This window comes from Schistocerca americana, chromosome 8 (assembly GCF_021461395.2).
Source record: "Schistocerca americana isolate TAMUIC-IGC-003095 chromosome 8, iqSchAmer2.1, whole genome shotgun sequence".
Lineage (NCBI taxonomy): Eukaryota > Metazoa > Arthropoda > Insecta > Orthoptera > Acrididae > Schistocerca > Schistocerca americana.
In genome coordinates, this window is record NC_060126.1 from 389,014,266 (window position 1) to 389,039,787 (window position 25,522).

General features: G+C 41.8%; 1 protein-coding gene across 2 annotated transcripts in view; it reads left to right on the forward strand.

Moving 5' to 3' along the window:
- LOC124544782 (protein MMS22-like) overlaps positions 1-25,522 on the forward strand; it is a 145,796-nt gene that overhangs the window by 53,884 nt on the left and 66,390 nt on the right. For both annotated transcript variants that reach the window (XM_047123464.1, XM_047123465.1), the window contains 3 exons: positions 6,564-6,790; positions 12,164-12,443; positions 12,538-12,652. In XM_047123464.1, coding sequence (XP_046979420.1) covers positions 6,564-6,790; positions 12,164-12,443; positions 12,538-12,652 — 622 coding nt within the window. The remainder of the gene's footprint in view (positions 1-6,563; positions 6,791-12,163; positions 12,444-12,537; positions 12,653-25,522) is intronic.

The following is a 25,522-nucleotide window of genomic DNA, read 5'->3' on the forward strand; positions in this document are numbered from 1 at the left end:
CCTTTCCTAGGGGCATTGATGCCCTCACATTTCACAGTCAAAAATGATAGTTCACAGAGTTCACAGTGCAGTGAGTAACAGGATGGATGATCTTTTCAACCTTTGAAACAGCTGACACCTTGGCGATTCAACCCTTCTCGACAGACTCAAGGGGTTGAAATATCCTCCTGTGGCATGACTGTGGGGGTGAAGAATTGACACTTGCTCGAATAAAATGCCAAAGGGTCGCTCTAAAATTCCCCAGTGTAGCAAAACCTTCAGTGGCACCCACCCACCTTTCTCAAGAGAGCCTGCAAAATAGTTCTAGATGCTTGCAGGCAAGCAACAGAAATTAGAGGGGTGTCAAGAGGTAGCTTGCCTGCAGGTGCCTAAGACTACTTTGCAGGTTGTCTGTGTAAAACCACATTTTTAAAATTCTCAGTTAAGGTGGGCAGGTGCCACCAGGAGTGTAGCTGAAATGATGGGGGGGGGGGGGGGGGGGGGGCAGCTTTGCCATTGAATTCACATTTTTTGTCAATTTCGCACCCCCCTGTGATCATGACATGGCACAGGAGAGCACAAAACAGGAGGCTGAAAAAGCGCACACACACCCTTTGCTGCTTTGGATATGTTCAGATTTGGTCGAATGGTTCTGAATGGTGCCCAGTGGTTCCAGCCTGTACATAAGAGCAAAAATTGTGGTCACGCTGCACTCCAAAGGGGCGGGATCATATTCAATAGGGCTGCCGCACTCCAGTGTCCATAGAGAAGGATTGAAACTTCCAGTGTTTTCGGTTGTGTCAAATATTGTCGAGAACATCTTCGTGTTGATTATTACTTTGCAATCTGCCATTTTCGACTGATAAATGTGTGGTAATCAGAGACCCAAGAAAGGAAGTGGATTCATTAATGCCCTACTTGCCAGGCCCGCCTCTCCCCACCTAGGCCTTCTAATGTCAATTCTCAGCAGCAGCCTGTCTGAAATGCTCCCCAAGGCCACTGATAAGAAAACAGCATGATTTCAATACTGTTTGTAGCAGCTCTGACCTCCATTGCAGAGGCATCAAAAGAAGGGCTGAAATGGGGGAACGTGGGGCTTTGATGACCTTCCCATCGTGGGATAGTTCCTTGGTGGCATTGAACAGAATTGTTCTGACATTTAGTGTAAATATAGCATCATTAACCCATCTTACACATCACATCTACTTCTGACATCTGGCATTTTTTTTGCATGTTCCGGCATGTTGCTCAGAACTCCATAGTTTTTCACCATTACTGAGAAAGGTTGTTGGCACTGTTTAGCCAACAACCCCTACATCACAGTGGGAGATAATTATGGGTTTTCTAAAATATGATCCTTTAATTCTGTTCCACTGTATATAACCCCCTATGTACTACTCCCATAGGGGCTCAAAGATGAGATTAAACTAATTACAGCATGCACAGTGTCATGTAATAAATCATTCTTCTCACCCCTACATGCAAGTGAAGTGGGAAGAAGCCTCACAGAAATTTTTTGATTCAATCCAGTAATTCAAAGTCTGCCCAGAACATTGCCTACTGATAGTAATTTCGACAAACAATGCCAAGGTAGCTCAGGAAGCTTGCATTATTCATGTCTTCTATGAAGGATTTGAATTATCATTGTGTTTTGGGATTTGAACAGATACAGTTGGCAAATTGTAGAACTGTCTCCATAATGTGTTGGTATTAGAAATATATTCCATGTACAGTGTGTAAGACAACAAAAAGGTTGCTCATGCACAGCATTGTTAAGTTGACAAAAGCTGAATTATAGTGATGTGCACATAAGAAGGAAGGTGTTGGGGTGATGCACAGAGGCAAGGAGCAGAATACCCCATGATGCTCCAGCCAGTAGCAGCACTCTGCCTGCAGCTTCCAATTTGAAGTGTGTGTTGAACATTTAGTGTTGATTTTCAGAATATTTCAGTGTTGTGAGATTACTTAGTCATTGTTGTTTTCATTCTGGGTGGCATAAAGCAAACACAACAACTATTACATTAAGAAATCACAGTGATAGTTTTCCAAGCATATAAACTCTACTATTGAGAGTCAATGGCCTGGTGTAATGTGCTCACCCCAGTGTTGCCAGTTGCCAGGGCAGGCAACAGTTAGAACACGAAGCATGGGGCAGAGACGGAGAGCACACTGGTGGCGCCGCAAAGTATTCTCCATCTTTCTGTGCAGATAGTGTTACACAGCTACTTTCTTATGTTCCCTCAACTATAGGCTGAGAAAAGAGCTACACGTAGCTTAAAAACCACATATTGTCCATCCCTGATAAATGGTGATATGTGTTTCACCCCTTCCATCGCACTATAATCTTTAGTATGTGCAGAGGATGTTACTTTAGAATGAGATTTTCACTCTGCAGCGGAGTGTGCGCTGATATGAAACTTCCTGGCAGATTAAAACTGTGTGCCGGACCAAGACTCGAACTCGGGACCTTTGCCTTTCGCGGGCAAGTGCTCTACCAACTGAGCTACCCAAGCACGACTCATGCCCTGTCCTCACAGCTTTATTTCTGCCAGTACCTTGTCTCCTACCTACCAAACTTTACAGAAGCTCTCCTGTGAACCTTGTAGAACTAGCTCTCCTGAAAGAAAGGATATTACAGAGACATGGCTTAGCCACAGCATGGGGGATGTTTCCAGAATGAGATTTTCACTCTGCAGCGGAGTGTGCGCTGATATGAAACTTCCTGGCAGATTAAAACTGTGTGCCGGACCGAGACTGGAACTCGGGACCTTTGCCTTTTGCGGGCTCTACCAACTGAGCTACCCAAGCATGACTCACGCCGTGTCCTCACAGCTTTACTTCTGCCAGTACCTCGTCTCCTACCTTCCAAACTTTACAGAAGCTCTCCTGTGAACCTTGCAGAACTAGCACTCCTGAAAGAAAGGATATTGTGGAGACATGGCTTAGCTACAGCCTGGGGGATGTTTCCAGAGTGAGATTTTCACTCTGTAGCCTGGTGTGCGCTGATATGAAACTTCCTGGCAGATTAAAACTGTGTGCCGGACCGAGACTTGAACTTGGGACCTTTGCGTTTCACGGGCAAGTGCTCTACCAACTGAGCTACCCAAGCATGACTCACGCTCCGTCCTCACAGCTTTACTAATGAGACAAGGTACTGGCAGAAGTAAAACTGTGAGGATGGGGTGCGAGTCGTGCTTGGGTAGCTCAGTTGGTAGAGCACTTGTCCGCGAAAGGCAAAGGTCCCGAGTTCGAGTCTCGGTCCGGCACACAGTTTTAATCTGCCAGGAAGTTTCAGATGTTACTTTATTTTGCCGGTCTGTCACTCCAGTCAAGTACCCTATTTTACACAGTTCCACATCAGTCAGTACCATACACAGATATCTGAAAATCAATAATTTGCTTCATTATGCAACGTGGCCAATCCTTTTAAGTGGGAAACTTATTTTGAGCTTTACGAACAAGCAGTAGAACACACTAGGGTGCCTAAAACACTGCCGGTCATTTTTTTTGGGGGGGGTTTGCACAGAAATTTTTAGCTTTCCTGAAAGACCTTTGTGTTCACATTGTAGTTAGGAAACCTTGATGTCACTCCTTCAGTGCGTTGAAGTGATTGTTACACAGATTTAACAGGTTCGTCTCCATTATACTTCTGGCAATGGTTGGTACTGTTAGCTTCCACGTATCTCTTATATAGTTGCTACCCCAGCAAGCACCTGAGCATTCAATCCCCTCATTAAATCAATGAGACCAAGTGAGGTAATGTAGTGGTAAGACACCGGACTTACATTTTGGAGGATAGGTGTTCAAATCCACTTCCAGGCATAATCTTTCTGTGATTTTCCTAAGTAGCTTAACGAAATTCCTGGGACAGTTCCTTTGAAAAGAGCGTGGCTGATTTCCTTCTCCAATGCAGTCTTGTGCTCCATCTCTAATGATCAAATTCTTAATGACCCAAACCCTTCTTGCACATGTTTGCAATTATTTTACAAATTTAAACAATACGAGCTACATAATACACCAAATTGACCATGCAAGTTTGTCTAGATGAAAATGGTATCACTAACAAGATTTTTATCACGTAAGGTATTCTACTAGAAGGTAATTAAATGTTCTCACTTATTGCCATTTTCGCACAAGAAAAGAGATTTATTTATAATTAACAATAAATATAATTTTATCGATGGATTTTTCACCGACTCTATCAGAGTGCTTAGAGTTTTTCATGTCTCGGATCATTTCACTGTAATTAAGATAAATAGCAAACAAAGTTTTCAGGGTCTGTAAGTATATTAAACATATACATCTATGATTGTAAAATTGTGTTGTTGTCATTGTCGCTGTCGTCGTTACTGTGCATTAATCCGACAACCTTTTGTTGTGTGTGTAGTGTTTCTATCTTCAATTATATAAGGATTAATGACAAAATTTGTGTACTGCGTCTGATGGCCAATTATGTTAGCGTGTAACATATATATCTACACTCTTCAACAGCACTTTAAAAGCGGTCATCGAGTGACACTTTACATACCACTATATATTTTTGTGTGGCAGATTTTAAGTCTCTTTTAAAGTACCTAATCAGGCATCCATAAGTTTTCGTCTGATTAAGTAGCACTTTACACCAACAACATTTGCTAGAAGTTTCCTTTTTGAGGGCATGATTGATTTTATTCTAGTTCAACTGGTACTGATTGTGATCATTCAAAGAAATTCTGCATATTGTCATTCTCAGCATTTAACAGGGTGTGCCAACCCCAGTAATCAATGAAATGGGTTCTTCCAAATCAGGATTTTAACTCTGAAGTATGTATACATTTGATGAAACTATTGCAACACTTTCCTTATTGGGTGCTTCACTTTTGCCTGTAGAAGAGCTGATATTTGGTGTGGTATGCATCATATTTAATCATATCTTTGCTGTCTCCACCTACTTATCCAATTTCCTTGCCCTGAGAGTTGATATGAATTAATGAGTTTAACCTCAAAATACCACTGTCTGTTGAAGTTAAACTGCTGTGTATTTCTCTCTAATTTTTTATCAAACTTGCTATTGATCATTCATATGTTCCAAATCAACCCTTTTTCCCTAATTTCTACTCTTCCATACACAGTCATCATGAAGTCATTGCAGGTGGTACAATAACTCAGTGCTACCAACCTAGAGTGGCCATAGTTATATTCTGTTGCGGGGTGTCGATGGTCGAACCCAGGACTCCAGATGGCCGAGCTGAAGTCAGGACCCACCACCCGTATTTCGTCAGGAGGCCGAGCAAGTTCAGTAGTGTCAAGCGGCAGTGCAGAGTGATACAGCAGTATTCGGAAGTATTCCTTTATTCACATAATTAACAGTACTACGATGGGTGCAGCGTAGTGTTGACGTTCCGCCCGCAGCACTGTTCCACGAGTCCAGCCGGCTCAGCATCTCCTGGCATGCTGACGCCGCTGCTCCGTCATCAAGGCCACTCAGCTGGGAGTCAGTCCAGGTCACTGCTCGCCGAGGCAACGCGTCTCACTCAGCGTAGCTGCCCGCGATTCTGGAGACTTTTACAGTCCCTAGTCCCCGCTGCCCTCCACCCCGTTTGGCCTGCTCTGTCTGACCATGGAACGAAGGTGGATGTAATGGTCAGGACAGGACCGAACTCGAACGCGTGCCCACCTGGATGCTATGCCGCAACTTGCTGCTAGTGGTGCTTGCTGGATGGCAACACCCGGCACTGCTCCAGTGCTACTGCGCCTCTCGCAGCGTACGCCTCGCCCGGACCCCGGTACGCCTGCTGTGAAGCAACCGTGGCCCATCCTGGACATGCTGCAGACCGCTATCACTGCTCTTCTTCAGGCAGACCATGCAATCTCTAAGTACCTGGCTGCCGTTCCGTCCTGCCCTGGTGTTGTGTCCCCGGAGGCTGAATACAGTCCGAACAAGTACATGGAAACAAAGTACAGGTTACACAGAATATTAACAACATCGCTGCCAGACTGGCCCCTCCAAGCGTAGACCAGCACAGGTCCGACCCCTTTCTCGTCTGACCTGGCACACCCCCTCAAGCTAAAAGTGGCTGACTATTTGTACTGCTTTTCCCCTTGCTTCTGACGTAGTGTCAGAGAGAGATAGAAACTATGGCAGGCGTAAATTCCCATACGTCAGCCACTTACACATTGCCTCTCCCGGCTCTGGCCTACTGCCTCACCTCATACATCACAATAACTTAAAGCAACGCTGCAGTTCCCTGCCTCGCTGTTGCTTCATTCCAAACAAATCGTATGTGCAATATGCTGCTGCAGCTCCGTGCCATGTTTACTCTGCCTGGCCTGCTCCCTGCCAATTATTACCACACATTGCCAGCAGCCCCAGACTTCATCACCCAACTGCGCCTTTACTGAATTTTTAACAAAATTCCCCTTTTCTATGATTAAGACTAATACTAGTGCAGCAGTTCTCATAAAGTGATTCAGAGGAACCTAAATTCAATTGGCTGATCAGAAGATTTAAATCCTTTCTGTGTGGGTAACAAGTAAATAGAGTTACTGTTGCATTATGTCATTTGATCTTTTCAGTATTTTATTTCAGTTTTTGTTCCTATCAGGTTCACAGTTGCCATGATCAGCTCAACACTACACTTAAATCCATTCTGTCAATGGATTCTGTGAGTGAGGTGCAGCTTCGAGTTGTCCTTTCATTGCTAAGGAAGCTCTTGTCAATGTGGGAAGCATGCAATGATCCATTACTCCTGCTGTGGGAATACTTCCAACGTAGACTCAATTCAACTTTCTATGTGCCAGGATCTTCTCCAGAGACAATGGCTGTTGTGAGGTCAGTTGAAAGCAACATTTCAAGAAGGTGGAAAGGTATCATTTCTGCTATGACTATTAAATAACTGAAGGATTTTTCACTTACGTGACATATTTTTTAAGATTTCATCATCATCAGTAGAAAGTTTTGTGGCAACATTGAAGTTTTCCACTGATAATAAAACCGAGAGAGGTGGCGCAGTGGTAGCACACTGGACTCGCATTCAGGAGGACGACGGTTCAATCCCGTCTCCAGCCATCCTGATTTAGGTTTTCCGTGATTTTCCTAAATCGTTTCAGGCAAATGCTGGGATGGTTCCTTTGAAAGGGCACGGCCGATTTCCTTCCCAATCCTTCCCTAACCCGAGCTTGCGCTCCGTCTCTAATGACCTCGTTGTCGACGGGACGTTAAACACTAACCTAACCTAACCACTGATAATAAAACAGTTAAATTAAAACAAATGACAGTTGAAAAAAAATAGCTATTTCAAAAGCATGTATACTAAAATGTTTGCATTGAATTCCCCACTAGTTTTTTTGTCCCTTTTTAATAGCACTTTGAAAAAAATATTTATTGTGTACTTTTTTTCAACCATCATTTTATCATTAGCCATTTCCTTCCCCAATAGATTTACATTTTTATCTCTGCGTTGACAAATGTCAAAATTTGAAGACAGTTGACAGAAAAGAAAGGATTATACACTCCTGGAAATTGAAATAAGAACACCGTGAATTCATTGTCCCAGGAAGGGGAAACTTTATTGACACATTCCTGGGGTCAGATACATCACATGATCACACTGACAGAACCACAGGCACATAGACACAGGCCACAGAGCATGCACAATGTCGGCACTAGTACAGTGTATATCCACCTTTCGCAGCAATGCAGGCTGCTATTCTCCCATGGAGACGATCGTAGAGATGCTGTATGTAGTCCTGTGGAACGGCTTGCCATGCCATTTCCACCTGGCGCCTCAGCTGGACCAGCGTTCGTGCTGGACGTGCAGACCGCGTGAGACGACGCTTCATCCAGTCCCAAACATGCTCAATGGGGGACAGATCCGGAGATCTTGCTGGCCAGGGTAGTTGACTTACACCTTCTAGAGCACGTTGGGTGGCACGGGATACATGCGGACGTGCATTGTCCTGTTGGAACAGCAAGTTCCCTTGCCGGTCTTGGAATGGTAGAATGATGGGTTCGATGACGGTTTGGATGTACCGTGCACTATTCAGTGTCCCCTCGACGATCACCAGTGGTGTACGGCCAGTGTAGGAGATCGCTCCCCACACCATGATGCCGGGTGTTGGCCCTGTGTGCCTCGGTCGTATGCAGTCCTGATTGTGGCGCTCACCTGCACGGCACCAAACACGCATACGACCATCATTGGCACCAAGGCAGAAGCGACTCTCATCGCTGGAGACGACACGTCTCCATTCGTCCCTCCATTCACGCCTGTCGCGACACCACTGGAGGCGGGCTGCACGATGGGGCGTGAGCGGAAGACGGCCTAACGGTGTGCGGGACCGTAGCCCAGCTTCATGGAGACGGTTGCGAATGGTCCTCGCCGATACCCCAGGAGCAACAGTGTCCCTAATTTGCTGGGAAGTGGCGATGCGGTCCCCTACGGCACTGCGTAGGGTCCTACGGTCTTGGCGTGCATCCGTGCGTCGCTGCGGTCCGGTCCCAGGTCGACGGGCACGTGCACCTTCCGCCGACCACTGGCGACAACATCGATGTACTGTGGAGACCTCACGCCCCACGTGTTGAGCAATTCGGCGGTACGTCCACCCGGCCTCCCGCATGCCCACTATACGCCCTCGCTCAAAGTCCGTCAACTGCACATACGGTTCACGTCCACGCTGTCGCGGCATGCTACCAGTGTTAAAGACTGCGAAGGAGCTCCGTATGCCACGGCAAACTGGCTGACACTGAAGGCGGCGGTGCACAAATGCTGCGCAGCTAGCGCCATTCGACGGCCAACACCGCGGTTCCTGGTGTGTCTGCTGTGCCGTGCGTGTGATCATTGCTTGTACAGCCCTCTCGCAGTGTCCGGAGCAAGTATGGTGGGTCTGACACACCGGTGTCAATGTGTTCTTTTTTCCATTTCCAGGAGTGTAAATGATTTACAGATTTGAATTCTGTTTTAAAGTCCATGTGCGTTACGCCCCTTTTCCTAAACAAATTGGTAAAGACATACAGGTAAGTAAAGTAAAAGAGAGTACACTATAACTACACGTAAGCAATATATATTAAAATTTACTTGATGGAATTTCCCACTAAAACAATCTAAGTATTTAGAACTCAAAAATTTTCCTTTTAGTGGTTTGGTGTACCAGTTAATAGCTATTAATTATGTTGTAAAGGATGTTTTCAATTGTTCCATTTAGTGTGCAATATGCAGTTCATTAGAGTTATTTCTATATGAAATCTAAAAATGAAAGCCAAAAATGAAAGCTCACAATATGTTACTGAATAAGAAAGCTCAGTGATTATGACACTCAACTCATTTTTTCCAAATCAAAATTACACTAACCTTGGGAGCAATGTAAAAAGGTGTACAACTTTGAACATGGCTGGTGTTTGCAGCAACCATATACACAAATTTGAAAAATATGTAAAAATCTGCCAACCGGTTGCATAGATTTTCTATATACCTTGACCCGGTTTCGTCACCTCTAAGAGTGACTTCATCAGAAGGTTAGGTGATTACGTGAAGAACGTATCGTCAAAGATGTACAGTGATTTAAGAGCTGAGTTGCTCAAGTCATACATTAAAATATAAGACATAATGTTCTTCAAAAAGTCAAACATTAATACATAAGTAACACCGGTGTGGTGTGAGGAGACTGACTTCTATATATATTTCTATAGAACATCTATGCAACTGATTGGCAGATTTTTACATATTTTTCAATGTAAAAAGGAATCAGAATCAAGCTTTTAACCTCCTACATTTCTCCCATAAATTCAAAGGAAAAAAGAAAAACCAGGTAGTGAAAACAATGGTACAAAGGCTAAATACGTGACCAAAAAACATACACCAATTTTTGACTAAGCAGAGTTACAAAAACACAGACTGTAAGAACATGTTGCAATAAAATGTTGGGTTTGTATTCCATTCACCTTGATGTTGTTCCTTGTCTAACTTCAGGATGTGCTTTCATCATATGTAACTGTCTTTATTAAATATAACAATATTATGAAAAGGGTAGTTGCTACTCGCCGTATGATGGAGATGATGAGTTGCAAATGGGCGCAACAAAAAGTGTGTCAGAAAATAAGCTTACGGCCAACAAGCCCTTTGTCAAAAATAAACACACACACACACACACACACACCTGCAAATGCAACTTGCACACACATGACTACAGTCTCTGGCAGCTGATGCCTACTATAAGTGGCAGCATCAGTGTTTGATGGGAGAGGCAACTGGGGGTGGGGGTAAGGAGGAGGCTGAGGTGGCGAGGGGAAGGAATAGCAGGGAAGGGGTAGGGGACAGTGAAGTACTTCTGGAGAGTGTGCAGAGATGAGGTGGAGAGAGGGTAGGGCAGCTAGGTGCAGTTGGGAGGTTAGGTGGAGTTGGGGAGAGGTGAGTGGGGATAGCAAAGAGATAAGGGAAAAGACTGGGTGCATTGGTGGAATAGAGGGCTGTGTAGTGCTGGAATTGGATCATGGAAGGGGCTAGATGACTATCAAAGGTTGAGGCCAGGATGGTTATGAGAACATATGATATATTGCTGGGAGAGTTCCCTCCTGTGCAATTCATAAAAGCTGATGTTTATAAAATATTAAACATATAATTAATCTTTCCTTCTCATGTTGTCTGGTAAGTCACCCCTGACCTAGGGTTCTGGATGGCTTCCGAACTTTACATCTTTTCCTAAACCTCTCCAGTTCCTTTCGCTTCATCCCTCCTCTCCCTTCAACCCTTCTGCCAGAAGCAGGTGCCACTGGCTCCAAATGCTTGCATAAGTAATACTTTTTTTTTATATTTGTGTTCTCCTGCCGCTGCTTGATGATTGGATTTGTTATCTATCCAGTTAAATTATAAACATATAATTAGGTATGTGTGACCTAAATTTCTGTTGTTTTGACTGGTACATGATAGGGTGACATTTTCTCTATCAATCAGTTTGTGAGCAAGTGGTGTTCTTGTTAATAAAATTGAAAGTATAAATTACAATTAAAATGAACTTCTGTGGGTAACTAGTCATAAAGCAGCAGTACAGTTCGGTAATATTATGTCTGCTGTTAAAAGTGTGAATAGTGAATGTGAAGAACTGAGTCAAAAAGTTCATGTTCCATGTATCAATATATATGGTAAATTGTAATGGTGTGGGTTATTTTACATTCACACCGCAAATTAATTTTTCCTACCCACCAACTTTTACACATTATGATAATAGAAATTCTTTTACAGTTGGTGACTGTCGTAGCACTCGGAACACTGCAAGAATCCAATTTTGCAGTTTTGTACAAAGGCATAGCAGAGGTTCCTTGCCATTTCCTGTTTATTTTCTCTTAGAAAATCAAATATATATGTGTGTCATTTTGTGATGTGTAATATTATGGTGATGTTATTGTGAATGAGTTTCAAATCAAAGGATGGAATAAGGTGCAACTACGACAACAAATTGACGGCCACTTTCAATTGCAATAAATATGTTGATGGCTCTAAGTATTATTAATGTCACTGAATAATATAGCCCAATACCAGACTCAAAGTAAAGTTAGTATATTAAATACATGGGTTAGCTTATCAAGAAGCTGAATGCTCGACTTAGCTTACCAAGAAGGGGTTTATGTATAATAAATCCTAGTTTGGAGGGCAACATAGAGATTAATGAAGGTTTTGGATTGTTCTGCATGTAGATAAAAAGTCTAGGAATTAACAACTGGATATTAGCTATTTGAATCCATGATAGTGTCATGCAATTAAAGATTATTAAGACTGTTAATAGTTTGGAGAAAATTGATACTTTACGGCCATTACCTGCATTCACTTTCCATAATCCATTTCTGTCTTTCCTATTGATGTCTGCACTTTACTGTCTATTTTGCATATTTGCGTCCACCTTCTATTATCCTTTTCTCAGACTGTATCATATCCTCCACATGTTTATTCATGTAATATAATTGTGTTTTTTTGTTAATATTGGTCTTGGACATAGAGTTTTGCTGCTTTACGTATCAATCTTCGATTTCTGCTTTTCTTACGAATCAAGAAACCTTGAATTTGGACACAGTGGTTGCTATAACACTGGAATGAATGCATAGTGCACTTTTAGACATTTTGGCTGCATTTATTTTATGATATTGTATATTTTAAACTGAAATATATTAATAGAGTATCAATTGTACTGTGCAACTGAACATTTGTTCCACTTGCAGCAAAACTGGTCAAGGACTATTGGAACAGGTTCGAAAATTATTGGGTAGGGGAGCAACACGTACACTTGCAGCTCCAGTTGTAGAAAACAGCTGGGGTCTGTTTTTGTCTGTATTGGGGAACCACTTGCAACAGTCTCCAGAACTGTGGCCACAGGTGCGTGGCCGTATATACTCAAAGCTGTCACCGGCAAAACTGCAGTCTCTTACAGAGACTGGCCTTTACCATTTTGGGTGTCTGTTTATGACATTAGCCATTGCAACACCTAACCTACAGGAAGTGGTGAGTAATCCTTAGTGCTGTACATTGTTACCACATCATTAGTGTACACAGAATTAATGCACACATTTTGACAATGTAAATTACAATGTTTTAGAGCAAGAAGCTTCTAGATCTTCTGAAGTTACTGAACATGGAGAAGCTGGAGGTGCAGAGACATCTGACTGTGTGGAAGATACAACTGGCTTTGATACAGCTACATGTTGAGCAAGGTAATTATACTGTCATAAACATATAATCCAGTCAAACTATTTATATTGTGTCATTTGTCTAACTTGATGTAATTTATTTATATAAGATTTTGAATGAATAAGGGGGAAAGCAGTGAAAATGTTACACTGGTAACACAAACATACAAAAAACATTTTTTTGGAAGTGAGATGATATAGAAAGGTGCAGACAATCTCTCAGCTTTCTCACTGTATTGGCTGCTTCTTTTTCTTTCTTTCTTTTTAAAAAAAAAAAAAAAAAAAAAAAAAAAAAACGGTTGGCACATCGCTTTCAGTTCCTATCTACTTAGGATGGACTCCTCTTTTATATGCATGTCTTGATTAGCCTAGCTGTTTCCTTGCCATCATTCAGATTTTTCCCCTTAGTATGCCACAGATGTGTAAAGTTTTATCTTTGAAGTGATTTATCATTTATCTCTCATTCCTCTCATAAAAATTAACAAGCATTCTGTGAATATCCGCAGTAGTTGAGAGACAGGAAGTTATTAACATACTACAATACTTGGATTTTTTCCACTTTTGTGGCTTGGTCGATCCAAGTTGTTTTGCTTTAATTTTCGTAGAAACAAAATATAAAGAGCAGCAACAAATTAAAATAAATGCAGAGGAACATGTCACTGCAAATGCTTCATCGTGACTGGATCGCACAAAGAACCTGTGTGCAGCTCCAGGTTAAGAGAAGTGAAGCAGGGACAGTATTAACTTCTGTAATCTGTGTGTCTGAGAATTCAGCTGAAATATTGATGTTTTAATTTGCCTTCATCTCCTTTAATCATTCATCTCTCCTTTGTGGACAATACCAGAGGAAAAAAATCAGACCACATTTTTTTATCAATCTGATATGTTTAATACATCACCATATATTATGTCAACCCTTCATTTATGAGTTTGTCATGGAGAGAATCTGTTTTAAGTACAAAATTCTACTGTACTTCCCATTATTAGGGAAAGCAGGAATCAGCTTTTGAGGTAACAAACATTACCATTTGTGGTGTGGTATATAGTAATTTCACTACTGTCTGTTAAAATGGCAACACCAGAAAGAATGACGATAATGAAATTTTTCTTATTGTGCTGTAAAAGGTGTATTAGAATGAATCTTCTTTCTTCCTTTCCTTGTGCCTTTGTCTAACAGTTTTGCAGGGTCGGCATGGTTATGGTCAGATTCGGCAGGGTTAATTTAAGGGTGGCCAGATGCCCTTCTTGTCACCACCCCATTACACAAATGATGATGAGGATGATGAAATGATGAGGACAACACAAACACCCAGTTCCCGGACAGAGAAAATCCCCAACCCGGCCGGGAATCGAACCCGGGACCCCGTGATCCAGAGGCAGCAAAGCTAGCCACTAGACCACAAGCTGCGGATGTGTAGTAGAATGAATAAATGAATACATTACTAAATTCATAGGTAATTTTGTAGAGGGGACAGGGGGAAGGTCGTACAGGGTACAAAATGTAGTGTACAGATCTGCCAGTTGTGGTAGCAACAACCCAACTTGGCATAAAGTGAAACTGAGCTTGGATGACAGGTGAAGGTATGTAATTCCATGGTGCTTCAGTTCTGTGTCAGAACCTTTCAGTTGTAATGACTGGTGAGTGATGATGAGACAGTCTCTTGGCAATCCATGATCAGATATTTTCAATGGGTTAGAGATCTGCAGAGTGGAATGGTCAGAGCAACAGTCACACACAGGGTATCGGGATAATTCAGGACAGAACAGGCATAATGTGGTCTTGCATTATCTTGCTGAGAGATACCATCACAATGACCCCAGAGCTGAGACAGAGCCACCAGCCTTAATACCTCGTAAATATATCAGCTGCTGTCCAGACTAATGGCTATGTGAACTGAAGGTGCATGTAGTGGTATCCGATGCCTTCACACCAAGTTTTGGCCCCAGGTGATGATGACAAATGTCACCTGGCATAATTTGTTCTTTTTGCAGCTTCCACATTGGTGAACAGTAAGTTGAAAAGGACTCCTATGAAAAGATGATGTAGTGCCACTCCTAAGCCCAGTGTTGTTGATGGGCACATCACTATCGCCACACGTCTCTTTGCTGCCTCGTCAAGGGAAGCTGCATAAATGGTCATTGCGCTAACAGCCTACAGTGTTCTATATCTCATCACTTGGTCTGTGTGCAACATGGCTGTACCTTCCTGTACGGACAAGTGAACAATGATCTAGTCGCCTGATCCATTGAGTTCCCACGTGGTGCTGAGTACGGCCCTCCTGAAACCATTGATTCCGTATTCACATGATAGCTGGGGGATCCTGACCAATGTAGAACCATAAACCACAGTGTCAGTATTCCACAATCCTGTCACAGTCAAATTCTGACACTTGCTGGTGGATGTTTCTCCTCATATGAGGTACAACACGATCTTCTCCCAAACAACAAACAAAATTTCTGAATGATAAACCCTTGGAGTAACCTTTCCATACATACAAAATGTAGAAGGCGTTACTCTTACCTACTTTTTGTGGTTTGCTGAAATGCTAATCACTTGGATATCTCAGCCTGCAGTACACTTCATGCCAGTTTGACATTTGTTGCACGCCACCTTCCTACATAGTGTTTGCTACTTTAGTGACCAGCAGTGTTTATGACTTGAACACAATATATTAAAAATTAATAGAAGTACAGAAAATAATTGAGAAACAAGTCATAGTGCAATAATTTTTACAATCCACAGTTAAACCTTAATGTTCATTTCTCAGTGAATCCATATTATTATTGCCATGAGCTATGGTGCACCCAGTGTGCTGTAGTGATTACTATCACTGGCTGGCATGGTGCTGGACGCCAGTTCAAACCCGACCATCAGCATTGTCAAATATTCTAAGTTTGTATAAATAGCTGCTCTCTTTGCCCAGGAGGTCATTTCTGTTCTGGCAGTACGTTAGTGTATGTAATAAATGGGCTTTCAGTGATAAGTGTTGTATTTAATTGATGATCCTGCTTTCGGATTTGGACTTCATTCTGATAACAATATGACATTATTAACATTTTAATCTTGAGCAGTACGCATTCCTCCTTGGATGGTTGTTCTTCCATTCAATCCACACTCTTAAACATTCTTCTGTTCCACATCTTTTGTCTCTCATGACATGACTTTCAGCACAAGGTTCTCCATTCAGCTTCTTCACAACAGGGAATTTGACTAGGTTAATTATCGAAATACAAGATAACAAAATTGAAAAACTGGATAGTAATCCGGAGAGTGGGGGAAAAGAGAAGAAGAACTTTAGAGACTGATATGTGTAAGAATAAAAAATAATTTCAAAACAGATTTAAATAAAAAAATAATGTAGGATTGGGCTATTAGAGGTAGAAGTAGGATATATTAATTGTGTGGAAAAAGTTTAAATACATGTGAGGGTGATCAGAGTCAAACTCCTCTTTGCTTCACAAGTCAGAAAAACAAATGGCTTACAAACTAACCAAAAGTCTTTATAAGAAGAAATCAGTATCCATTAACACCAAGATACAACTTTACTCCACAGGCCTTGTATGCCACAGAATGCCTTGCTATGGACAGAAAAGGTACGATTAAGAAATGATATAAACACATATCTTGAGAAATTCCTTGGTTAAGTTAAAGGAAATTGTGAAATCAGAAGACTCCACACACAATGCACTCCTATACATATATACATTGAAGTGCCAAAGAAACTGGTATAGGCATGCGTATTCAAATACAGATATATATAAACAGGCAGAATATGGCACTGCGGTCGGCAATGTCTATATAAGACACCAAGTGTCTGGCACAGTTGTTAAATCTGTTATTGCTGCTACAATGGCAGGTTATCAACATTTGAGTGAGTTTGAATGTCATGTTATAGTCGGCATACAAGCAGTGGGACACAGCATCTCCGAGGTAGCGATGAAGTGGGGATTTTCCCGTTCGACCATTTCATAAGTGTGCTGTGGATATCAGGAATTCAGCAAAACATCAAATCTCCAACATCACTACTGCCAGAAAAAGATCCTGCAAGAATGGAGCCAACAACGACTGAAGAGAATCGTTCAGTGTGACAGAAGTGCAACCCTTCTCCAAGTTGCTGCAGATTTCAATACTGGGCCATCAACAAGTGTCAGCTGTGTGAACTACACAACGAAACATTATTGATATTGGCTTTCAGAGCCCTTGATGACTGCATGACACAAAGCTTAACACCTCGCCTTGGCCTGTCAACATCGAGATTGGACTGTTGATGACTGGAAACATGTTGCCTGGTCAGATGAGTCTTGTTTCAAATTGTATTGAGTGGATGGCTGTGTACGGGTATGGAGACAACCTGATGAATCCATGGACCCTGCATGTCAGCAGGGGACTGTTCAAGCTGGTGGAGGCTCTGCAGTGTTGTGGGGCGTGTGCAGTTTGAGTGATATGGGATCACTGATACGTCTAGATATAACTGACAGGTGGCACATACATAAGCAACCTGCCTGACTACCTGCATCCATTCATGTCTATTGTGCATTCCGACAGACTTGGGCAATTCTAGCAGGACAATGCGACACCCCACACATTCAGAACTGCTGTAGAGTGGCTCCAGGAACATTCTTCTGAGTTTAAACTCTTGTACTGGCCACCAAACTCCCCAGACATGAACACTATTAAGCATAACTGGGATGCCTTGCAACGAGCTGATCTTCACCTCCTCTTACTCTTACGGATTTATGGACAGCTCTGTAGGATTCATGGTGCAAATTCCCTCCAGCACTACTTCAGACATTAGTCAAGTCTGTGCCTCGTTGTGTTATGGCACTTCTGCTTGTTCGCGGCAGCCCTACACAGTATTAGGCATGTGCCAGTTCCTTTGCCTCTTCAGTGTATAAAAGATCATAAATATCATTCGTTAGAGCAGGCTTGTTTTCTACAAACACATTCTCATATAGATTCTATAAGTTTGGCCAACTGAATCATCTGCTAAACACTCAACAAGGAAGCTAAGGCGGAGAGGTTCACCAAGATAGAAAAGACTTGCAAGAAGTGAGGGGAACACAGAAGGATATCCAAAAACACATTCTGCTCCAGAAAAAACTCCAAGAGTACATTGGTTTCCAAGGGAAGCAAAAACTAAAAATTCGAAAAATATGAATGGAAGAGAGGACAGGAAATGAAAGAGGGTTACTAGGCCAAAGTTAAAGCCCACAGGCAAGAAAAAGGTACCGTACAGTTGAAACAGCACGGTCTGTAGACAGCTGATACAACAAGAAAAAGAAGAATGGTGCAGTATAATGATTTCATTATTATTCTTGTACATCACATATTTACTTAATGTAATTTTTTCTATTATGATGGCAGAAATTCCCGGATGGAATCAACGAAAAAAATTGTCGCTAAATATGTACCTTCGTTCACTACTGGTGGCTTCCTCTCATCCTTAGGTGTGAGTAACCTACACTTTCAACCTCCCTCAACGTATCCCTCCCTCTCTTCCATGAGCAAAGAACTATTAGTTTCAAAATCTAGTATGATGACATCACTTCTAATTTTCTATTTTGTAAGCTTAGTTTCAAAAGCTAAGATAACTGTGTCACTTTTACGTTTATGAGTGTATATCAGCAGTATTTAGCCTTGTGAAGAATTTTCTCAAAAATTACGAAAGACAGCCATTCACCTTTGAAGTAATGCGCGCATGCTTGAAACCCCCATGCATAGCAGTGTGTTGTCATCCACGAGAGTGCACCACCAAAGAGCAATACTGGGAGCTTCCTGTAGAGCCCACCACAGGTGCCTGTTTAAACCCTGTCACACTATTCTCACATTCAATTATCCTGTTATTATTACTTGTAAACATTTGCCTTATCTTATTGTGTTCAGTGTATGTTATGGTGACTGGCGTACATGCCATAATCTAATAAAGTTGTACTGACATTCTTGGTTGTGTTTTATGTCCAAGTTACAACACGAGTGGCGACGAGGATAGGATTGTTGTCTGTGTGGATTTCAGTTTCTGGTTGGTCCTCCGTTGCATCTATAATGTCAGACGGTGCTACAGATGAGTTTTTATGCCGGAAGGTTGATCAACAAAGGGCTCTTTCTGCGGCATTGCATCACCTTAGCCAACAGCAGGAAGTGTTCACCACATTGCAGCACAATCAATCCCAGCTATTGCAAATGCTTGTTTCTGTTGTGGCCAGTTCGAGCCCATATCAATCCGCGTCACCTCTTGCACCTCCTGCTTTGCCTGTCCCTACCAATGTTGTTTAGCCCCCACTGTTTCCAGCTTACAATGAGCCTGTCGAAGAATGGGAAGCCTCAAAAACAGTTGCAGCAGCAGTTTCGTGCATTTGGACTGGCTGATGTTACCTTATACTGTGCTTTCTTTTTGTCTTGGTTATTGCCTGGCATGTATCAACTCCTTTGCCAATGGCCCCCCTGCAGGATCCATCTTCACTCTCTTCTGGTAACATGTGCGACCTTCTTTCGAAATACCTTAAAATGGAGTAAAGCGGATCAAAAATTGATTTTTTTTTTAAAGAAAAGAGGACTTAAATGATTAATGAAAATCTGACAAAAAATTGTCAGGTACTTCACATTTATCATCTTTCAGATTCCACTAACATTATATTTTTACAGAACATGGTTACCAAAAGAAAAATTATGAAAATCTGATCCGCTTTACCCCACGCTTTACCCCATCAATGTGGAAAGTGGACCACTGTATGTCTTTTTAGATGAAATAATGGTGTACAGTAGTATATGTTTTTAAAAAAGACATTTAACATCAAAATTACGATTGAAAATACAGTTAAATGAGTACTACTTTTAAGAACTTGAACATAAAACCAACATCATAAAAATGTTATCATGTCACATATGGCAATTCTATCTATTCCACATTGTTCACATTAATGTCTGAGATTGCATACCGACTCCTCCATAGATCTTTCATCTTTACCTTACAAATAATGTTTGATAAGGAAACTGTTTGAATGTCAGCAACATCAGGATACACTAAATGTGTCTCTTTTTTGCCACCTTTCTTCCTTAAAAAATTGACCATAGCAGTGTCTCTATCTGCTTCCATAATTTTTCCTACATAACATGTATCTCTTCCTTCAGTATTGAAGGGAATGAGGACATGATCACCTTTGTCATAATGCATTTCAGAAAATCCGCTCCCTTCTGCTTCCATGACATCCCCCGTATCAGCATCATTAACTACTCTCTCTGCCACATCTGTAACAATCAAATCTTTGCATTGCAGAGTCGTTTCCCAGCTTTATGAGAGCTTGCTTGTATTTCACTTTCACGAGTTTTCTTTAAGTGCTCAATAAGTGAGTCTGTCCAAGACTTTTCCACATCTGCAGACGATGTTCTACATGTTTGCTCAGAACTTTCTGTGAATCTAGAGGGACTATGCCACAAGCTTTAAAACCCGATTTCACATTCTCTGCTGAAGTAGAATTTATGGCTTCGAATGGGGATTTCAGCAATCTACGAAATTCTGTTTTAGGAAGTGGTCCCCTGTTTTTCATCTTCGACACACCAAGAACTTTTCGCCATGCTCTCTTTAAAGGACAAAAAATATGCCACGTCCAAAGGCTGGCGTATGAGTTGAGTTAGGTGGAAGTAAGACAAAACGAATGTTGTTTGCTTCACAATCTTGAATAACTTGTAATGTTAAATGACTTGAGAGATGGTCACCAATAAGCACTTTAGGACCATCAAGCGTCCTGCAATATTGCATAATTATTTTGGAAAACCACTCACAGAAAATGTCTGCATCAAATCATCCACTGGAGTTTTGGTTGTATGCAGCACCACTAATTCCACCTTCAGTCCATCCTGAGTAAATGTGTTTTGTCTTATATACCACATAAGGGGGAAGAACGTGTACATCTGCTGCTGCAGCAACCATGACACTGGTGTTACTTTTGCTCCAGTCTACAATTTTCTCAGGATGTTTTACACCCCTCTTCCCAACTATTTTGACTGCTCCTGGGTCATCTGTAAAATTTGTCTCATCATAATTTATGCTGTGAAACAATGGAACTGCTCTTAAAGAGTTCGCCAGGTTTCTAAAATAAGATACAATAACTTCCTGTGATATCCCAGATGTTGCTCTCTTTATATATTTCTGAACACTTCACAGTCAGTTCACAGTTCCGTGACATAAATGACTGAAACCAGTCCACACCTGGCATATTGTCTGTAAATTGTGGCTCTGTTACTCTCTCCCTGTTAAGATACTGCTGTATTACAATTCTAATGACTGTACTTCCAAGTGGAAACCCCCAATGTGCACATAGAAGAAGACCTTCCACAACACATTTCTCCTCATTTTCACTCAACACAGTTGGCCTTCCATATTTCATTAATTTATCATCTCCTTTCACCCATCTTTGAAGTTTAGTTTAAGGCACAGCATAAATTTCAGAAGCTTTTCGCAAAGTAATTTCATTGTTCTTTACTTTTTTCACTGCTTCACTGAAATAAGCTTCATTATAATTCCTTTTTCCTTTTGCTCCAAGCTGCTTTATGTATTTGTGCGGCATAATCCACTTTACCCCCGGAATCACAAAAAAGGCATGTTTGGCACAATAACTAAAAGATAACCTATGGTAAGAAAGTGAGTTTCACACACATTGTAGATGTAGATTTGCTCTAATAGAATTCAGCTGAAAAATAGATGTAGTTACTAACCTGTGGTCACTGCAAAAATTTGTTTTCATTGAAATGACAAATCTTTAAATGTACACTAAGATAATAATTGCTGATGGTTGTCACAATCTTCATTTCTCACCTTGCTTATGACACAGGTAACAAACGTACAGGTCACAGCTTTCTTAAGTGTCTCAAAGTTGGTGTTGCTCTCTCCTGTCACCTAGATGGCAGTGATTTAGTACAGTAATGTGTCTTTGATCAGCTTTACCCCATTTGACCCGCTTTACCCCATTCTACAGTACTACTATAAATGGATTATTGCCGCTCCAGTTGAGTTCTACCAGTGTCGCAAGAAATCGGAACATTCCTATAAGACTTTAGCAGCTGAGCTGCATGGTTTAATCTACCATTGTCACTGATGTACATAAGGAGTATGTCGACCAAATGGTTTGCGAAGCAATCATTCGAATGGCCCCCGATCGCGAAGTTTGTGAATGGGCCCTTCAGTGTGAAAACCCCTCCCTCTCCAACATTCTGACTATCTGACAATCATGTGAGGTTTCAAGGGCTGCGCATACTCAAATTGAATCAGGGTGTGAGGATGCAGAAGTTCAGCTCGCTTCCCCCTGCCGTTTGTCGGATGTATCACAGGGGAGCAGTGGTCTGCACAAGCAAAACATTAAAGCGGCTGACCCACTTCCTTGCATCAGCCATGGCTGTAGCAGCAGCACAGCAAGTCCAGTAATGAACAACAGTGCAAACCCTCCACTCTTCCATCTTGTCCTTCATGTTTTGTCAGTCGCGATAGGCCAGATTGTCCTAGCAATGGCCCATTTGCTGCCAGTGCAATATAACACACATTGGTTCTGTTTGTAACGCAAAATTCCAACCGCCTATTGCAGATGCTGACCTGGATGTCTACATCTACACATCTACATATATACTCCGCTAGCGGTGTGTGGCGGAGGGCACAATTCGTGCGAAAGTCATATTTCCCCCCTTCTGTTCCACTTGCGGATCGCACGAGGGAAAAAAAAGACTTTTCTGAACGCCTCAGTACGAGCTCTAATTTCCATTATCTTTGAATGGTGATCATTGCGCGATTTGAAAGTTAGTGGTAATAATATATGCCCTACATCCTCGGTGAAGATCGGATTTCGGAATTTAGTGAGCAGCCCCCTCTGTTTAGCGCGCCGTCCATCTGCAAGTGTGTCCCACTTCAAACTTTCTATGAGATTTGTAATGCTCTTGCGTTGGCTAAATGTACCAGTCACGAATCTTGCCGCTCTTTTTTGGACCTTCTCAATCTCTTGAATCAGACTCAGCTGGTAAGGGCCCCATACAGACGAACAATGCTCGAAGACTGGACGAACTAAGGTATTGTAAGCTATTTCCTTTGTTGAAGGACTGCATCGCTTCAGGATTCTACCAATAAGCCACAATCTAAAGTTCACCTTACCCGTTACTTGTGTAATCTGATCATTCCATTTGAGATCATTTCGAATAGTCACACCCAGATACTTGACGGACGTTACTGCTTCCAAAGACTGGGCATTTATTTCGTACTCATACATTAATGGGGGTTTTCGCCTTGTTATATGCAGTAGTTTACACTTACTAATATTGGGAAATAACTGCCAATCATTACACCACGCATTTATTTTCTGCAAATTCTCATTGATTTGTTCACAATCAGTTGTGTATCGGTAATTTCCCTTGCACCCAGTAAGTATTTTATTAATGTCAAGGTTTATCTCCTCCCCAGGAACCATGGACCTTGCCGTTGGTAGGGAGGCTTGCGTGCCTCAGCTATACAGATGGCCGTACCGTAGGTGCAACCACAACGGAGGGGTATCTGTTGAGAGGCCAGACAAACGTGTGGTTCCTGAAGAGGGGCAGCAGCCTTTTCAGTAGTTGCAGGGACAACAGTCTGGATGATTGACTGATCTGGCCTTGTGACAATAACCAAAACGGCCTTGCTGTGCTGGTACTGCGAATGGCTGAAAGCAAGGGGAAACTACAGCCGTAATTTTTCCCGAGGGCATGCAGCTTTACTGTATGGTTAAATGATGATGGTGTCCTCTTGGGTAAAATATTCCGGAGGTAAAATAGTCCCCCATTCGGATCTCCGGGTGGGGACTACTCAAGAGGACGTTGTTATCAGGAGAAAGAAAACTGGTGTTCTACGGATCGGAGTGTGGAATGTCAGATCCCTTAATCGAGCAGGTAGGTTAGAAAATTTAAAAAGGGAAATGGATAGGTTAAAGTTAGATATAGTGGGAATTAGTGAAGTTCGGTTGCAGGAGGAACAAGACTTTTGGTCAGGTGAATACAGGGTTATAAATACAAAATCAAATAGAGGTAATGCAGGAGTAGGTTTAATAATGAATAAAAAAATAGGCATGCGGGTAAGCTACTACAAACAGCATAGTGAACGCATTATTGTGGCCAAGATAGACACAAAGCCCACGCCTACTACAGTAGTACAAGTTTATATGCCAACTAGCTCTGCAGATGATGAAGAAATTGATGAAATGTATGATGAGACGAAAGAAATTATTCAGATAGTGAAGGGAAATGAAAATTTAATAGTCATGGGTGACTGGAATTCGAGTGTAGGAAAAGGGAGAGAAGGAAACATAGTGGGTGAATATGGATTAGGGCTAAAAAATGAAAGAGGAAGCTGTCTGGCAGAATTTTGCACAGAGCATAACTTAATCATAGCTAACACTTGGTTCAAGAATCATAAAAGAAACATGGAAGAATCCCGGAGATACTGAAAGGTATCAGACAGGTTTTAAATCGTAAGACATTTCCAGGGGCAGATGTGGACTCTGACCACAATCTATTGGTTATGAACTGCAGATTAAAATTGAAGAAACAGCAACAAGGTGGGAATTTAAGGAGATGGGGCCTGGATAAACTGAAAGAACCAGAGGTTGTACAGAGTTTCAGGGAGAGCATAAGGGAACAATTGACAGGAATGGGGGAAAGAAATACAGTAGAAGAAGAATGAGTAGCTTTGAGGAATGAAATACTGAAGGCAGCAGTGGATCAAGTAGGTAAAAAGACGAGGGCTAGTAGAAATCCTTGGGTAACAGAAGAAATATTGTATTTAATTGATGAAAGGAGAAAATATAAAAGTGCAGTAAATGAAGCAGGCAAAAAGGAATACAAGCGTCTCAAAAATGAGATCGACAGGAAGTGCAAAATGGCTAAGCAGGGATGGCTAGTGGACAAATGTAAGGATGTAGAGGCATATCTCACTAGGGGTAAGATAGATACAGCCTACAGGAAAATTAAAGAGACCTTTGGAGAAAAGAGAACCACTTGTATGAATATCAAGAGCTCAGATGGAAACCCAGTTCTAAGCAAAGAATGGAAAGCAGAAAGATCGAAGGAGTATATAAAGGGTCTACACAAGGGTGATGTACTTGAGGACAATATTATAGAAATGGAAGAGAATGTAGATGAAGATGAAATGGGAGATACGATACTGCGTGAAGATTTTGACAGAGCACTGGAAGACCTGAGCCGAAACAAGGCCCCAGGAGTAGACAACATTCCATTAGAACTACTGACGGCCTTGGGAGAGCCAGTCCTGACAAAACTCTACCATCTGGTGAGGAAGATGTATGAGACAGGTGAAGTACCCTCAGACTTCAAGAAGAATATAATAATTCCAATCCCAAAGAAAGCAGGTGTTGATAGATGTGAAAATTACCGAACTATCAGTTTAATAAGCCACAGCTGCAAAATACTAACTCGAATTCTTTACAGACGAATGGAAAAACTGGTAGAAGCCGACATCGGGGAAGATCAGTTTGGATTCCGTAGAAATATTGGAACACGTGAGGCAATACTGACGTTACGACTTATCTTAGAAGAAAGATTAAGGAAAGGCAAACCTACATTTCTAGCATTTGTAGACTTAGAGAAAGCTTTTGACAATGTTGACTGGAATACTCTCTTCCAAATTCTAAAGGTGGTAGGGGTAAAATACAGGGCCGAAAGGCTGTTTACAATTTGTACAGAAACCAGATGGCAGTTACAAGAGTCGAGGGGCATGAAAGGGAAGCAGTGGTTGGAAAGGGAGTGAGACAGGGTTGTAGCCTCTCCCCGCAAGCAGTAAAGGAAACAAAAGAAAAATTTGGAGTAGGTATTAAAATCCATGGAAAAGAAATAAAAACTTTGAGGTTCGCCGATGACATTGTAATTCT